The sequence below is a fragment of the Mchenga conophoros genome, linkage group LG7 (genome assembly GCF_057382185.1).
Source record: "Mchenga conophoros isolate Kocher_MC1m ecotype Shallow Benthic linkage group LG7, M_conophoros_male_GT1.1, whole genome shotgun sequence".
Taxonomy (NCBI): Eukaryota; Metazoa; Chordata; class Actinopteri; order Cichliformes; family Cichlidae; genus Mchenga; species Mchenga conophoros.
This window is the reverse complement of record NC_140532.1, coordinates 50495391-50513661: the sequence shown is the minus strand read 5'-3', so window position 1 is coordinate 50513661 and position 18271 is coordinate 50495391. Positions and strand designations below refer to the sequence as shown.

The following is an 18271-nucleotide window of genomic DNA, read 5'->3' as shown; positions in this document are numbered from 1 at the left end:
TAACATTGGTCAGAAATGTTGAAATTACCCTTGAATTGTCTAAAAGTACCAAACCATACTGACGTACAACAAGTAAACATATATAACTATTAGATAATTTGGTTATTAGCAAGAATTTGGCAAGAAATAAAAATAATTTTTAAAAAAGAAAAAGAAAAGAAAAAGAAAACAAGGACCGAAATAAGTGGAGCATCCTTCTCAGTCCAGCAGGTGGCGGTAATGTGCCATAATGTTAGATAGCCACCGTATCCGGAACCGGATGAAGAAGAAATCATTTTGGCGGATACGTTTGGCTGAAGTCTCCCCAAACACTGGAAGATATGGCTGCTTCCATTGACAGCCTACTGGAGGAAATCGCTGGAGTTGAAGACCCAGTTGAAGAACTTCAGAGTTTAAAAACTGCTCTGTTAGCGATTCCTGTCAGTGTCTTGAAGGACTCAATTAGAGGACAGCGTTTAGATGTCATTTTCTCTCTGCTCAACTCCAGTGACAGGTGCGTTTGGCTCTGTGCATCAGCTAAACGTTGGCGAATAACTGCTGAGTCAGTCAGTGGGTATAATATATGTATTGCTAACAGTTAGCTATATTGACACTAGGTTAACGTACAAGAAGGGTTTATTAGTTAGCCTAAAAGAGCTGCTTGAAACTGAGCTAATTGTTAGCAAGCTAACTGGTTACAGTGTTACTAATAACACAGCCCCAGCAGGACACTGTTTGACATTTAAAACACCAACCTTCATGTTTAGAACATGTTTTTAACCACTGTGCCCTTTTTGGACAATGAAATTGCTACGGTTTTTGGTGAACTATGATTACAAACATGCTCAAAGTTAGCATTTAAACTACATGTGTTGTTTAAGTTTTTTTTTTTGAATTGTAAACATGCAGCTGAACGAGTTCATCCAAGCACTGTTTTTAGATTGATTTGATTACTGTTATGTATAATCGCCATTCCCGGTCCCATCTAGTTTTTAGAAGACATTTTTAGTGTTGTAATTTTTAACCTGTAATAGCAGGAACTATTCTACGCTATACAAGGGTTTATGCTTTCCTTCAAATGACTTGTTACTGGTTTCCTTAGCTTCAAGGTTAACTGAATTTGGCCTTAAAGGTGCTTTGATACATCAAATATTTCTACACTGACAGCTGTGAATGGTATATACCATTCACTTTTCCATTTTACCATTGTCTAACACTGTACAGAATAACCGTAGTTAAAATAAAAAATAAGAAGGAGCTATATTGATTGTTAAATAAATAAATACTCACAGGACGCAGGTGGAGCTATGCGTAGACATCCTTGAACGCATCTTAATGGCCATGAGCCCTGTGCATGTGGTCCAGAACTACAGAGCGGAGCTGCAGGGGGGGTTGACTCACCCAAATGACACTGTTAAGATACTGGCCTTGGCACAGGTAGGCTGCTCGCACACATACACGCACAGAAAGTATCTTGTAAAACACTGAAAATATTAGTTAATCCCACCTTCTTGTGTCAGATTGGGAGAGTGGTGGAGGACCCTGATGCTGTTACTGAAATCCTCAACAACCACGACGTCCTCCGAGCAGCAATCCGCTGCATCGGAGAGGAGAAGATAGCTGTGGCAAAGCAGGTGATGAATAAAGCATTATAATTACACTCCTCACGTTTTATAAAGTGTCAGTGCCTGGAGTATCTGCTTTTCTTTTGTTTTATCTCAGGCGATTCAGTCCTTGTCTAAGCTCAGTCATTCCAAGCCTGGATTAGACAAATTATTCCAGACTGACCTGCTGCAAGTCATGAAGGATGTGATGGCCACAAGTGACATTATTAGATACAGAATATATGAGGTATGTTCAAACTGGGTTATAACATAGGATCAGCAACCCAATGATTTTAAATTCGATTTACTTAGTTGGAATCGGTCGACAGTATGACATTACTTACACATACTGACTTAGGTCATTTTATATATTGTATACATGTCATGTACAGAGTTCGACACTTTCATATAAATGATCTTATGAAGTTTTTTGTCCTTTCTGCTTGCAGCTGGTGGTGGAGATCTCATCTGTATCTCCCATTTCTCTCGGTTACTGTGCCAACAGCGGCCTCATTTCTCAGCTGCTCAGCGAATTAACAGGAGACGACGTATTGGTCAGGTAGTACAAACTAAGTTTGACTGCTTTTCTCCTTCTTTCATATGCATTTCGTCTTCGTTTATGCTGTTAATTTGTTTTTTTACTTTTTTACCAGGGTCACAGCTGTAGAGATGGTTACAACTCTTGCACACAGTCAGCATGGTCGGCAGTATTTGGCCCAGCAAGGTATCATGGATAAGATCTCAAACATGATCAGAGGAGCCGAGACTGACCCCTTCTCTTCCCTCTACCTTCCAGGTGAGTGTCTGTATCATCCCCACCCAAATATATATTTATCTGTCTAATACACAACAGTATAATGTAATGCCTTTTACAGTCTTATCCATACAGTTCAGCATTATTCTGCACTTTATGATGTGAGTATTACTGCTGCAGGTTTGGTGAAGTTCTTTGGGAACTTGGCCATCATGGACAGTCCACAGCAGGTTTGTGAAACCTATCCAGCTTTTCAGAACAAAGTGTTTGAGATGGCGCTTGATCCGGACCCTGTGATGATCGGCGTGGCTCTGGACACTTTGGGATTACTGGGATCTAATGTGGAGGGGAAGCAGGTCCTGCAGAAAACAGGTTAGCTCGGTATCCTTGGCTTTATGAAAGAAATTTTCTACATAACATTTTCTTATAAAAGAAAAAAAATAGAATCTGAGTGAATTTTAGTTTAAAAGTTATTCTCTTTTTTCTGACATGACTTTGAAAGGTCTTGGTCTAACAAGACTGTCTTGTATTTTTTGACCATTCTTATGGTTTGACTGTTTTCTTTTTGTTCAGGAGAAAAGTTCAAGGCTGTGTTGTCAAAAATGAGCCAGCTTGCCAGTTCTGGACCTACAGAGCTCAGAGTTCGAAGCTTGGACGCGATATCACAACTTCTCTCCCTACAGGTATTTTTCTGACATGTAAAGAAAAATCATTTTTAATAAAATAATTCTTAACAACGATACAAAAGTGCAAGTTGGTCAATTTATGCATCGCAGCCAGAGCAGCAGACAGAAGACCTTTTGGCCCTGACAGAGTCATGGTTCCACCTTTTGTCCAGCCAGCCCATGGACATGATTCGCAACATCAGCACTCAGCCCTTTCCAGAGCTGCACTGTGGAGCACTGCGGATATTCACTGTAAGCACTGTTTTTGTTTTTCACCTTCTAATATTTCCTCTTTGTGGCTCTGACCACCTGGTTACCTGTAGAAATAAAGGTCTCTATCTGATAGTGATATTTGGAGGGGGGCACAAGCGTATATTGCTCTGATATATAATATCACTGTCTTATATAATATCACTGGATGTCTGTGCATATGTGTCTGCCAGGCCATTGCCACTCAGCCATGGGGCCAGAAGCTGATGATTAACACTCCTGGATTCATGGAGTTCGTTTTGGATCGTTCAACGGGCCAGACGAAGGAGGCCAAAGATGCCAAGTTTGAACTGATTGGGGCACTTGCAGGTTCATCAACAGCAGCTGAGATCCTGGGCAGTCAGCACTACATCCGCGTGAAGTCTTACCTCAGAGAAGGACCTTACTATGTTTCAGCTGTGGCCGCAGTCAGCACCGAGGGAGCGGACTGAGTCAAATTAACAATAAACCAATTCAAATGCACTTCATGGGCTTCTAGTTGATGCTTAAGTAATGGATAAGTGGCTGAGTGATCTGCCTGTGGATTAATATAACATGCTCTGCAAACCCTACAGCATCTGGATAAAAAATTACCATGTAAAGGCTGATTAAAAGTTCTTAGAAACAAATAATTTATCTTCAGTACTTGCACGGCTAGGTTGCAGCTGCACTACATTCAATAATTATCAGTTTTTTTGGCAGAACACTAAACTCCTGATCCTTATCTTCAGTCATATTCTGTTACTGCAGTTTGCAGTACATAGATCATTGTTTATAAAATAACAAAAAGTTTCTCCATGAACCATATCGGTAACCACTAAACAAATAAACATGTGTCACTTTGTTGCTATAAAGTTTTTTTTAATTACACTCAGAAAGCTTGCGTTTAAAACCAAAAAAGTTAAGAGGTTTCTAATGAAAGATTCAGCTTTGATTTCCTTTCCTCCTTTGATTGCAATGACATCAGCAAATTCTTGAGTATCTTATCTTATAGCTTGAATTCAGTCTATATTTTTCCCATAAAGCATCTGCGCACAGTAGAGGTCAAACAAGATGAACTTAATGAATGAATGAGTACTATACCAGCATACCCACGTCTTATCTATAAAGTCCCCACATAGCGTGTTATGTTAAGGTGTTTAGTTTAAGCGTCTTTGCCAATACTTAAGTAATAATTAAAGAAAACAAAACATCCACACACTTATACAATTCCACATCAGTGTATTTGGATCCAAACGATTTAAAAGGAAAAAAACTCATCTTCATCATTTTTTCCTTTCCATTTTTTAGTTTTTTTGTAATTAAAGTTTCTGTCTCGCAACTTGTGTGTTTCTTTACTTTTCATAAACTTTAATCCCCCTAATGAACATATTTTATTCCATCATTGCATACTGTATAATAGTATTGGGGGATTAGTAATTTTTTAAATACTGTAATTGTTGCCTTAATACCCATGTTATGGTCCTTGATTAACTTTGTTGTTCTGCTGCTCATGTAGCACATAATGGGAACCTAAGTAAAAGCTCTGGAACCAACTAATATAACATGGGTGAGACTGAGAGGAAAAGGTTTTTTTTTTCTCCATAGCATTTCTTCTGTGCCTGTCAGTGTAAAAAAATTAATGAATAAAAATTGAGGGAACTTTCATGGGAAATGATTTAACGCCCTGGTTTAACCACAATAATAATTAAAAATTGATAATACTTAGTAGATATTCTAAGTATATATTCAGTGCAAGGACAGAAGCTGGAAACTTTTTACTCATCTCCACCAGAGGGCAGCATTTCAGCTATTTTCATTTCTTTGTACCTTTTTCAATCTTTGCTTTTGTTTCTCTGTGAAATTTATAACGTGATGGCCGTTTGAATGAAAATCGTGGCAATTTTACAAGATTACTTTCAGTTCAATCTGGGCTATGCAGTAGCTACAAATATACTTTAATATGAAAACATATTGTTAAATGTGTTTTATAAACCATCACGTTAAATCACAAATAAGCAAATAGGTTTTAAGTACTGCTTTCACTGAATACTGTGTCCACTTACATGTCTAAGTCATTAACCTATAAGTGTCTTATATTGCTTTTTTCTTTAGACTCTCACTATTTAAATTAAAACAATAAAAGGTAAACTGAAAAGTAACCAGTTAGTTAAGGTACAAATAAAGTAGTAAACAAGTGGTTTTATGTTGTATGCAGTATCCAAATGACATAGTGCATCTCTCTGCCAATAACCCATCAATTTAAATTTTAAACAAACTAAAAACCCAATAAATCGGAAAGTACAAGGATTTTAACATAGAAAAATTAAACCAAATGCAACAGTCGTGTTACTGTTTTAGGTTTCCTTTAGAATTTGAACTCTGCGAAGTGGAGAGTTCGAGCTCAGGGCAGTACAGTGGCTCCGCACACCAGATGGAGACCGCGATGGCACAGGGGAAAGGTCCAACTTCTCACTGAAGATAGTATCGCACCTTATGTAAGCTTTTAGACACGGAAGATAAAACCAGTGCAGTTTGTGCTAATGATAGATGTTACAGACACTGGTCGTTTTCATCCTTATCGGTGTGTCACGTCACTACAACTGTAAATACAGAGCTGGCAGAACGTGAAGTAAGCAGCTCTGTAGCTGTAGCATCTACAGCTGGAACACAGTTATGTGTTCTCGGTGACTGAGGCTGAAGCTTGCTGTGTTTGTGTGTTTGTCCCATTTTCTTAAATGCAGTATATTTGAAATACTTCCAAATTTTTCACACACACTTAAAGAGGAAAGAACGGATTTGTTTTTTGAAGTCAAAGCTCAACGTAGCCGTGGCCTTGCTTCTAGTTGGGAAAATTATTGGGAAACCTGAGAGGGATTATCACTACATCTTGCACAAATTTTCACTGAGGCTGTAGGAAAAAGTAAATTATAATTTAAATATTAGAAGCTGCTGTGATTTTTGTGTTTGTTTGTTTTAGGGTTTATGGCCATGACTCAAGAGTTAATTTGATTTTACCACATTTAACAAGAACATCTAAAGTGAGGAGATTTTTTTTATCCAAATGTGCAAAGGTTAACGTCACTTTAATGACATGATGTTCTACAAAAATCACTTTTCAACTCTATGCTGTGACTCGGGAACAGACGAAGTGCTTCGAAACTGCACCAAGACTGATTAGCAGAAGAATTTATGAGTTTTCACAAGCCACCAGCAACCACTTAAATATGTTTGGGGTTTTTTTCTAATTTATACTTTATAATATAATATTGTAGTTCATCAAATTTTTGTCTGGATGGCAGAGCGTCTTTATCTTTCCCACAGTTAGACTGTGAAACTTGTGACATCTATAATCCTGCTAAAAAAATCACTGTTGTTCTTAATATTTTCCTCCAACAACACACACAAATTACAGAAAATCAAGATAAGATGTCTGTAGACATTTTTTTAAAAATATTATTGGCTTTTTTTCCATTCTCACAATCTTATTTTGAACATGTTTGCTTGCTGACATTAGGTCAGAGTACAAAATCCAAGTATAAGAAAGTATTAGGAGTTTTTTCAACCTACATAACAAACACTTAACACTTAATTTCACTATACTAAATACATAGCTGCTGGATTCACCTGAGATAATGAATGAGTGGAATAAGACTATATTGCAATCCAGTAATTATTTGTAGAGATCAGCCCGGCTTTAGCACGATGTTACTGTAGTCATATGCAAAAGGTTTTTGGTTGAAGCGCAAATGTTGTGTTTAATGTGCTTTGTGAAGAATGTCCATACACATTGCATACGTTCTTTTCAAGGATTGAACATACTCAAAAGCCCTCAAAGATCTTCAAAGACCATCTTCTTTCATTCTGATCTAGAATCTGTGATCAGTATTTGAAAAACAAGCTGACAAGCAAAAGCCTACAAACATTTTGCTGGACTTTACTGCCTGGCATAAATATAAAATGAATCCACATCAATTAATCTGACTTCAGTTATATTTATAAAGTGCCAGTTCACAACAACACTTACACCTGGTAATATACGAGAGAGAAACCCAATGATTCCCTGTGAGCAAGCGCTTGGTGGTATTTTCGATATCAAACCTTTACACATCTCTCCCGGTGGAATCCCTTAATCTCATGTATGCACTCTTTATCTACAGCATTAGAAATGTTTCCCCGGAGTGAGAATGACTGACTCAATCCCAAACGGCTTCAAACTCTTCAACAACCTCGTGTCACTGCCGTCCCAGTGAATCATATCACCTCACCCACGTCTTGTACATACTTGCTCCAGCTTGCGTCATCAGATAAACAAAGAAATAAATAATAAAAAACATCCAGTCAGTCAATCTTTTCTCTGTACATTAGATTTATTTATTTTTATTATTTCTTCTGGCGCTTCTGGATGTGTTGTTGAAATCATTCAGCTATGCTCTTTTTTTCTTTTTTCCCACATATCGTTTAGTGTTCATCATTAGTGACCTTCTCCTGAAGGATAAAATTATAACACAGGGACTGAAAGACATCTCGAAACAGTTTTTGGACTCAGCTAGTCTGAAGATTTCATATTCGGAGTCTTCGTGCATTTTGACCAGACTAATCATGTGTATCAATGATTGCTAAAACATAAAGCTTATCTGAAACGTCTTATCTGAAAAGCTGCACGTTAATACCTGCCAAGCTGCTGGGCTCTCATCTTTCCCCTGCTGTGCGATGGTAAAGATGGCGGGGTTTCCTCTGCATGGAGGGTGATTTTCTGCTTCAGCTCATTACACCTGAGAGAAAACTGACAGCAGGCACAAAGGAGAGAGCTCATTTGAGTGGGCATCGTCCAGTCACCATCATTAGTCTATAGATGCATATCATGTAACTGTGTCTGTGTGTGCATTTTTATACTATGACCTGACTTGTGGAAGGGGGCAAATAAATACTCTTAAATATGTCTTTTTCCATTTATGAATTTGTTATTATAATTTGTCATCTCGCTTGGCATTACTTGCTGTGGAATAACAGAGCAGCAAGAGACACAAACCCATCACCAGTGTGTTGCAGGAAAGTTAGAATTATTGAATTTATCATGGCAATGCATTCTGTATATGAAGTGGTATGGCTGGGTTCATGCAGATAATACACTATATGGATGAGGTAGGGTGTTAAATATGTATGTGGTTGTACTATACATTAAAATGGATAATTAAATGGATAATTGTATTTCATGACATATGATAAAGCAGTACTTTTGGACAGGTGTAGTTATATAATCATAGATCTAACAATATATGTATATATATATATGTATATATATATATATATATATATATATATATATATATATATATATATATATATATGTATGTTATATCTCCTCTATGGTCTTAAATCTGGGATCTCGGCCATGCTTCACTGCAAATTCACTAAATGTTGTCCTTGGTGTGAGCTATTACATAGCCATATTTATTTATAGCATCTATGTACATTTTGTAAGGTGTGATCAAAGCAGATATAGAAGATGAGCTAAACAGAGGTAGGATATAATACGCATTAGCTTCCTCCTACTCCTTTTAAAAGGGGAAATGGTCAACATTTTTTTTTATCCATGGGAATATAATGGCTTTCACTGATTTTGTGTGCATTTGTTTCAATGCGGATTAGATTAGATTGATTGATTAATTAACATATTCATTGTCTCACAACCCTCATAAAATATCTATATATCAAGCACAGCTGGGCTATTTTCTCTGCAGATGTTTACTTGTGATGCTTGAAGTGGATTTTGCTGACACTTTTTCTTCTGCACTCTGAATGCATTTCCCCCTTAAACAGTATTTTTGCTTGATTGTACCACAATTGCTTAAGATGGCAAACATCCAATAAAAACAGCAGTACAGCACAATATAAGCTTTTTAAAATAAATAAATAAATAAATAAATAAATAAATAAAAAGTCCAAGCGTTGTTCAGACTCCGTGGTCATGCTTATGTTGAAGGCTGAAATGCGCTGATCTCTTGTGTCCTTGCCTAAATGTTAATGTTCCCGTTTCAACTTGAGCTCTGTTGGAGTCTCTGAGGAGACTCAGAGCCTCCAACAGATGGTGCTAAACTCTCTCTCTCTCGCTCTCTCTCCGTCTCTGTCTCCCTCATCATCAAGAGTTGGGTGATAATTCGACAGTTATGTCATGAGGTGTACCCGCACCTCAATAAGCAGAGCTGTGATGTTCGCTGCTGCTGCAGACCTGTCCTCTCTGCGTCCCACAGTGTTTCCCACTCTACACGCTGACAGCCAAATGATTTCACTCAGCGTGTCCGTTTGAAGAGTTCATCGGGCGGTTGTCACATCGCTGGCAGCCTCTGTCTGTGCGTAGGCTGACACAAACTCACCTTCGAAATGCACCTGGATAGGTGAGAGGGGCGCGCGCGCGCGCACGGTCAAAATCACTTTTAAAGGAGCGCGTGTTTTATCTCCAGGAGTACACTCCTTTTTGGCAGATCACCCTCCGATGCAATTAATCCAGGAAGACGACTTCGCCAAGGGAGACTCAACGCCGACCACCGCAGCACTCCAGTCCGACGGCAGCGCCGGATCTCCGGCCAAAATGTGCAGTGAATGTTACGTGAATCAGTCATTTGTGAACGATGACGGGAGCGTGAACGACCACAAGCCACGGTAAGACAAGCAACAGCTCAGAGACTCCAACAAGTAGCCTCAACCGGCGAACTTCATCCATTATGTGATTGACGAGGATGAAGTTAGATCCTGTATTCATATATATATATATATATATATATATATATATATATATATATATATATATATTTATTTATTTATTTATTTATTTATTTATTTATTTTTAAGTATATTCACTTGCGGGTTAGTTTGGGATTTGATTCTAAAAAAAAATATCAGGAAATTTGCCTGTTGAATAATGTGACTGATGTGACGTAAACGTGTTGCATTGTTTTTCTCATCCATACACAATCTGCTCATCCGTCATCACCTGTTTTGTGTCCAGCTGTTCACCGGTGTGCTGTCTCAGCTTTCAGTGTTGGCCTATAGATAACAGATTATCTGCAGCTCATATGAATCCATTACCAGGGCTGGTGATGCCTGGTTTGACCCGTGCACGCACATGCTTTCTTAAGAACATTTGGGATGATTTTTGGCCAAAACAAAAACCATCTTCTCTTAAAAAATGGATACTGAAGCCATACAGATATATCACATGCATCCATACGTGCTGAACTATTTAAATGTAATAACACATTTTTCATGTCTTCACTTATCTTATGAGAGCTGAATGGTGAACTTTACTCCTGGGTTGTATTTGCTTAGATGGATGAGTTAAACAAAATCACAGTATCAAAATCAAAACATCCCCTTCATCAATCATGCATTAAGTTTGACAAGGTTAATGGAGGACCAAAGCTGACAGACACAGTGATGGAGATTCTGTTTTGTGCAATTCTAAGAGCCTGAAAACGTTATTCGTCTTCACACCAAACCAGGTTCACTTGCATTAATAACTACCCTGCAATGAGTCATATTTTATCAAAGGATGCAATATTTTAATTATAAAGGTGATGTGCTGACCGGCGCTGATCATTTAACAAATATTGAAAGCAAGAGTGTAATCTCACAAAAGCATCCATCCATGCTGCGACAGCCACACAGTTAAAAATATTAAGGCATAAATAACGCCGCTCACTTCACTCTGGAGTTTCTAATTCATCTCATTTCTTCAAGCGACAGAATCAGTTCATCTTCCCACATCATCTTCTCCAGCAGTAAAGGTAAAATCCCACTATGCTGTACTTAACCTTTGCATGTTACTCAGGCTTTCGGGCTGCACATTAGAGAGATGTGTCTCAGCATCTGCAGCCATTCAGAAAAACACAGCAGCTGAAGATTTTTTACTTTCTTTCCCACTGGTTGAGATCAACTTTAATCCAAGTTATGAATCTATAGTGATTCATAATCATCATTCATAATATGAATGATGTGTACTTGAAGCTGAGCCATATGTTGAACCTGGTGGTGGACAAAATACTCTTGGATATTTTGGAAAAGTGAAGTAATAGTACAACAATGTAAAAAATATACCACTACATGAACATGCCCTGAATTGAAAGAAGGCACTTTGATCCGTGTCTAAAAAGAAAGGGTATTTTTTTCCATTTCATGCAAGCATGTGTATACTCTGTTAATCTAAAGAAACAAACGCTTCTGTTAACAAAGTTAAATCTTATTAATAAAGTTGTGGAAAGTACTCAGGTCTGTCTTCTATGGTCTGTAAGCAGCACAGGAGCGACATAACCTTGAATGCATGCTAATTTCTGCTTTTAAGCCTGAATCATCACACAGCAGCAGCATTTTAGCCTGTCCCTGCTTCTGTCCCAGGATAGTGAAGAAGCCACAATGCATGGTGCTTCAGGTGAACATATGTTGGCTGGTTCTTCATTACACAAAGATTTTAGCTGCAAAGGTCATTGTTTGGGATTATCTTTACTAAAAATACAAAAATATAAACTTTACAGTACAATATAAAGTATTCATTAGGGGCATTATCCTTTTTGGTCTGATTTTCTGTAACTCCATACCCGGGCCCCGTCAACTGCACTTTTCCATCCCATGTTTACCTTCCTTGCCTCCTTTCCTTCTCCTTGTGCTTCTTGTTTCCTTTCAACATTGGCTCAACTGGCTTCCTTCACTTTTGCACAACTTTCTCTGCCTTCTGTTTCTTTACTTTTCTCCTGTCCCTCCCCCCAGCTCATCCCCAGCCCCACTCCAGACCAAAAACAGCAGCCGCAGTACTGGGGTTATCTTAGACATCTCTACTCTCAAGATGGAGCAGCTAGAGAGCGAGGTGCTTCCTCTGCCACCCCGTTTCCGCTTCAGAGACCTTCTTCTTGGGGACCAGAGCTTCCCGAATGATGACAGGTAGGCAGGAAGCTCTGCTTATAACACACAAACTTGGCTGAGACGTGGTGTTTGAGGTGGTCAGGAACCGAAAGAAGTAAGCTGAGAAGAAACTGTCAAACTTAAAATTTGTACAATTCTGACAGACGCATCAGCTCATAGACATATAACCTTTATAATGGGTGTTATAGGTAGCCTAATATTTCAGCTGTCTATACACCAGTTTAGCAATTTCTCAACATTGAATTTAGCTTCGTATTTCAGGTAATTGTCTCTTAAATTCAGCACTTTTGCTGTTTGCCTATTACTTTTAACAAATTATTTTGACTATTGACCCTTAGCTGAGCTACCTGTGTTAGCTGTTTATTGCTTTTTACTCATCTAAGTTGAGCTGTTGCAACATTTATTTGTAACTCTTAGGTTTTGGTCATATATAATTAGCTGTTTTGCTATTTGTAGTTTACTAATTTGAGTTATTTCAACATTTAGTTGTTACTTTAAGTATTATAAGTATTATAGCTAACATGCCGGCTTTTTATCCTTTCAATGCACCATTTCTTTACGTTTAGCAAACAGCTGTTTGCCCAATAAGATTGGCTATTGATCTCATTTTTGCTTTACTTTAGTGAATGATTAATGTTAGTTAGTTAACATTATTTGCTAACTAGCACTCTCTCAGCAAGCAAGTGTAACAGTTGAGTTAAACGGTGGATGTTTTTTTGTCAGAATCGGTTAGTTGTCCTACTTAGTTTTGTATCCCAAAGCAAGCAGCTGTAATCTTTAAACAAATGCTGCTTAATCCTCTTTAATGTGGACTATTTGGGGGTAAATCTAATAATAAAGAAAAGAAGACCTTGGTTTCTTTTCGCACCATTTTGTGAAGATGAATCTACTATTACTAATAACTGTGGTAATAAATTGTCAGATTAATTGATGTTGGTCAGCCTCTATAAAACGTTATGAAAGCATTAAGTGAAGTAGTGTAAAATGACGACATCTAAAAAAGAGCACACATCCATTATTCCCCCTGTTTTATTTTAAGTGGCTGCTGTTGTTGTTAATTTTTGACTCCAACTGTTTGAATTTTATGTAAGTTATTAGTGTTTTATTTGCAACAGCCCCAAGACATATACAGGGTGAAAAAAACAAGTAAATTGAATTGAATTAAATCTCATCACAGCTCTGTTGGTCGTCCGCGCATGTTGCTTTCACTTATCAAGCGTGCTGATTGCCAGACCTTTTTTTTTTTTTATTCCTGACAAATACTGTTATTTGGAGTTTAATCCCACTTGATTCACCTCTTTGTAGTTGCTGAAAAGGCTTTGTTCATGGAGTGTTTACCAGTGTTTGCCCCCTCCAGACTTTAGCACGTAGGAGCGCAGTCTGAAGTGTTCTCTTTTTCCGGTCTAAGTGGCGTTTGTGTTTAAAAGGTGCCAGAAACGTAGCAGGATTTGCGGCGCTGTCCGTGGTGCTGAATAAGAGGGAGGTGCATGAGAAGCTGTGGAGCAGGTGTCTGTGTACGTATTTGAAGATTGAAGAAGTTTGACTTGAAACACATTTTTCTTTTCTGCGACAACATTGCGACCTACTTCACTGTCAGAATTGAAAATGAGATCTCTCCGTCGGTCTATCTGTCTTTCCTCATCTTCTGCCTTCAGCGCTCTACTCAGCTGCAGCATCTGTGTGTGATGCTTCTGTTTTTCTGAGATCTGCTTCACTGGTTTCCATCCTGAGAATAAAAAACATTCTACTTTAGGGAATTTAGAGACCTTCTTCATTAGTTTAAGCACAAACTCAAAGAATAAGAATTAGGCACTCTTTTTTCTCTTACAGCATAACGTTTTGAAGTGAATTGACGTTCATAATTTGGGTAAGTCAGCTAAAAAGCTAAAACGTCCTCGGGATGTTTATTCAGTGCATAATCGCGTGTTCTCCAGATGGACCGCTGGAGAGGTATGATCAGATGTAATTTTAGAAGTGATAACAGCAGCAGCAAGCATTTCAGACTGTAGAGCTGTTTGTAATATTTGTCATATCTGTTTTGTTTGATGAGGAATAACAACAAGCTCTGCCAATGCTTTTAGTCAAAGATGACCTTTTCTCCAGCTGTCCTCACAGCTATCCTCGTTTTCTCTTCGAGAAAGCTCCAAACCTTTCCAGCTCCTATTTAAATGGTTTCCCGTCTTTTTTTCTGTTCTGTCCCTGCAAATGAGCGCATCTTCTGTCCTTAGGAGATAGTGTTGTTTATAGGGGACTGATGCTTCAGGTTAGCGTTCCAGTGGTCAAGTCAAGAGCTGTGTCTTGAAACCCCAAATGTCACCGGTCACATCTGTCTGGGGAATCATCCCTCACTCAAAGGTTCCTTTCTAAAGGAATCAACACTCAGTAGTGGCAACATAATTTGCCACAACTGAGTCCAATTTCAAAAATATGTCTCAGTTTGCTACATGATCAATGTGTAAAACAACAGAAAAGGTCCACTGCCCAGACTGTCTTGTGTTATATTAAAGCTTGTTTTGTCTGTAGTAGAAAATATCTAAAGTAGATATTAATTGTTTATCTATTATGTAACTTTTAAAGTAGTATAAATGGCTATGATAAAGTTATTTATTAATAGAAAAAGCTGTAAAACATGAAAATACTGTTAAACGTTCATGATCTATGCCCCCCTTTAGATTTTCCAAAGCCTTCCACTGAGCTGGATTGGAGTCTTTGCCAGACCAATTCTGGCCCCCGAGCCTTATGTTTGACTGCCCTGCCTTGACTATCCCCTACCTGATTTTTATCTAAACTTTGTGATCCTGAACACCATGAGGTGTCTTACAGGCAGAGGCTGTGATGTAAGGGTGTTCACGTGCAACTCAGAAGCCACACTGAGTGGCTGTACTGGTGTGGGCGAAAGGGGGTTCAAGAGGGATGGCCTTTCCTCCTATTTTCAAAAGCACTGACTGCTGGGGGCAAGGTCATCTATAAATTAGTACTTCAGACATCGCAAATTTAGAGGAGACAAAGAGGTGGGAGACTGAAGGGAGGGTGACTGCCAGATCAGTCCTCTTGATTTTCCTTTCATCTGCACTGCCTGTTCATTTTTCTTTTTGTAAAAGTGCATCATCTTTCTGTTTTTGTCTCAATCCACCACATCCTGCAGAGCAAAGCGAGCGTCATCACCAACTTGTGTTTAGCATGATCAGACAGAAGAACAGACGGTAAGGCGGCACATTCATTGAGACTGTACGAGCTCCGAGTCATGAAAACTTCCTTCCAACAGGCTGAGGGTAGTCTGCTGACATGCTGCTGATGCCAACAGCAAATTAAAACAAATCCGAGTTCATCTGACAATCTCTCTGATATGGCACAGTGAATGTTTACAGCTTTGTGCTGCTGGAGAGGACCATGCTGCAGCAGCAGCAGTTAGGGTTATTCCTGTCAAAGCAACGTTGCTGTGGCAACAGGCCCGCGCAAAGAAGGGAAAAAATAAAAAATAAAAACGAGCTGCGGGAATATATTTCTAAAAATACTCCAACAAGCATCTGAAAATAAAATATATTAAAAAAAAACCGCTTCGTCTATGGTTTCTTATTTTTATCTTCTTATCTTTATCGTGTCGTTTCATAAGTTAAAGCTAAAATCAGTTCATCCTCCGGCAGTGCTGCGCTGGTATTTTAGAGCTGCAGTGAGGCACGTTGGTCATCTGTAGGAATTCAAACTGGTTGCACGACGCAGCTACAGGTGTCCTGCACGATGGATCCGGAGATCCTCATCCCAACCTGGAGGTCGGACACGTTTGGTAGTGGTGACGCCGGGCAGAGGTAGGGCCACGCGGAGAGGAGAATTTACCCTCCGAAGTGCGCACGATGTCCAAATGTTAATGGAAGTGGATGCGCCGGTAAAGAGGCGGGAGAATAATGCTGTCCACGGCTTTTTTCCCCCCTTCTCTTTGCTGTGAATTATTATTTTCAGGCGGGAAGAGTCGTAGTTATTACGTATTAGGAGTTATTAGGAGATAAGCAGGAGTTTGATAAGAAGTGGAAAAATAAACAAACAAAAAAAACCTTCCTATTTATTTATTTATTTATAGGGGCCAGGATCAGAAAGTCATTTCTTCTTTACGCATCGACACTTCTGCTATTATAGAAAGTAAAACGGTATCTTAAGGTCGCTATTGTGGATTATTATGTTCTCAGTTACTCCTGTACTTCTTTTGTTCAAGTGTGAAAACCCCCACTCGCGAATTTGAAGTATTTAAAGTAGTCGAAAACGGAAAGGTCTTCAGTCACGAAAACGCGCAAATGTTGACTGCTGAGACGCACATGAACTGAATCTTTGTACATTTTGTTTCAGTCGTACCAATAATTGATTTGTTTTAGCGGTAATTTAAAAGTCAGCTTAGTGTCACATAAATGAGAAGAAAAAACAAATTAACTGAAAGTTTGTAAGATTTTTGGGACTTTTTGCTTGAGGACTTTTTACATATATATTAATCCATATATTTTCTGTCAATTGATGAATGGGCCTTTTGGATTGGAAGCAACAGGTCTATGCTGTTATTGATGAACCCCTCGAGCTGCATTGATTTAATGAAAGCGAGGCAATGATCACACACACACACACACACACACACACACACTCGCTGAGCCACAAGCAAGCGTTTAAAAAGATCTAATTGGTCACAGAAGTGTGCGTCTTGTTGCCTGAAACTCCGACGTGACACTGCAGTATGACTAATATCAGACCTCTTCAGTTTGTAATTGTGTGCTCAACAGGAGCTGATTAAGGGCCATTACTTGTACCCATTAGGCCTATGTATGCGTGGGAGGGTATAAGGACGCGATAGACAGACAGACAGACACAGACAGAGATCAATCTGTAGGACTCTCATATACGACAGCACAGCCTCTCATTTGAAGTGTTTCTGCCTCCAGAGCCCATTTCTGTCCCGCTGCTGGCCCCATGTTACAGATGTTTTTAGTTCTCATCGCAGAGCGGTTCTCTCAGTTTTTTTCACTGAAGGGTTTCCATCACTGTGATGTAGTTTTAGTGTCGTGAAGAACTGTAATAGCCATTTTAGTGCCGCATCCAACAACCCACACCGCCCTTTCCCTTCCACTGTGATCCTTTCAGCCACAAGCCAAAACTTGAGATTAATGGAGCATCAGTGAAGCGTTGCAGTTTTTCACCCTTTCTGAAATCCTGCTAATCTCTCTCATGCCTTCCTTTTCATACCTTCCCATGCCCATGCATCAGAAAATAGTACTGCAAAGACAGCACTGAAATTCTCTTTCATTCATAGCGATCAAAGGAGTTTTTGCACTTTCTCTCTTTTTGCCACACAGCAAGAAGCTTGTTTTTAAACCTCCTGGTTCACTGTTGTTTTCTTTACCTGTGTGGGTTTCCCCTGGTGTTCTGGTTTTCTCTTTCAGTCCAAAAACATGCTTGTTAAGTTAATTTGTGGTTTTAAATTGGATGGACATGTGGATGTGAGAGTGTGTGGTGGTTGCCTTTCTTTCTGTGTTAGCCCTGTAATAGTTTGTGCTGTCCTCGGTTCTTCCCATCTTTCAGCCCGTGTCAGCTCAGCTAAGATCCAGCCCCTTACAAGCGAGATTCTTTTTCCCAAGGAATCTCTCCTAATCCCAGCTAGTTTGGATTTAGCATAATTTGATGAGGTATACAGCGCTGTGCAAAAGTCTTGAGTCACTCTTCATTTCCTAATACTTTACTAGGAAAATGAGAAACAGATGCAGTGATTTATTGAGTTGTGCAAACATAGATGGAAATAAGGTAAATGAGATAAAACAGAGTTGGTAGAATTCTAACAAAAGTCAATATTTGGTTTGACCACCTTTAACTTCAGCACAGCCTCAACTCGCTTAGCCTAGCCTTCTTGTCATTTCTTTATGTAGTCTTCAGAAATAGTTCTCCAGGCTTCTTGGAGGACATTCAAAGCTCTTTTATGGATATTGGCCACCTTTTGTTCCCTTCTCTGTCAATATGATCCCACACTGCTTCAATAATGTTGAGGCCAGGATAGGACGAGGCCAATTCTCAGCAGATCCTGGTGTGTTTTAGTTTTCACTGTGTGGTATGATTTTACTGAACTGTGTTTGGGATTATCACCTCGCTGAAAAATG

General features: G+C 39.0%; 2 protein-coding genes across 2 annotated transcripts in view; both read left to right on the top strand.

Moving 5' to 3' along the window:
* Window positions 1-255: 255 nt before the first annotated feature.
* Window positions 256-4572, top strand: psmd5 (proteasome 26S subunit, non-ATPase 5). Its single transcript, XM_085279981.1, has 10 exons — window positions 256-493; window positions 1272-1416; window positions 1500-1613; window positions 1702-1830; window positions 2033-2142; window positions 2237-2379; window positions 2518-2709; window positions 2911-3020; window positions 3114-3254; window positions 3446-4572. The coding sequence occupies exons 1-10, from the start codon at window positions 321-323 to the stop codon at window positions 3701-3703; spliced, it is 1515 nt and encodes a 504-aa protein (XP_085136107.1). The 5' UTR covers window positions 256-320; the 3' UTR covers window positions 3704-4572.
* A 4877-nt stretch (window positions 4573-9449) lies between these two features.
* kcnt1a (potassium sodium-activated channel subfamily T member 1a) overlaps window positions 9450-18271 on the top strand; it is a 42878-nt gene continuing 34056 nt past the window's right edge. Inside the window, exons 1-2 of the mRNA XM_085279980.1 lie at window positions 9450-9893; window positions 11994-12164. Of these exons, the coding sequence (XP_085136106.1) occupies window positions 9727-9893; window positions 11994-12164 (338 nt within the window). The 5' untranslated portion in view covers window positions 9450-9726. The remainder of the gene's footprint in view (window positions 9894-11993; window positions 12165-18271) is intronic.

Excerpts from the sequence above, each read along its gene's own strand:
- psmd5 (XM_085279981.1), top strand. The coding sequence starts at position 321 with ATGGCTGCTTCCATTGACAGCCTACTGGAGGAAATCGCTGGAGTTGAA. Across the intron at positions 2,143-2,236 it reads GGAGACGACGTATTGGTCAG|GGTCACAGCTGTAGAGATGG; the intron begins GTAGTACAAACT and ends CTTTTTTACCAG. Across the intron at positions 2,710-2,910 it reads GCAGGTCCTGCAGAAAACAG|GAGAAAAGTTCAAGGCTGTG; the intron begins GTTAGCTCGGTA and ends CTTTTTGTTCAG.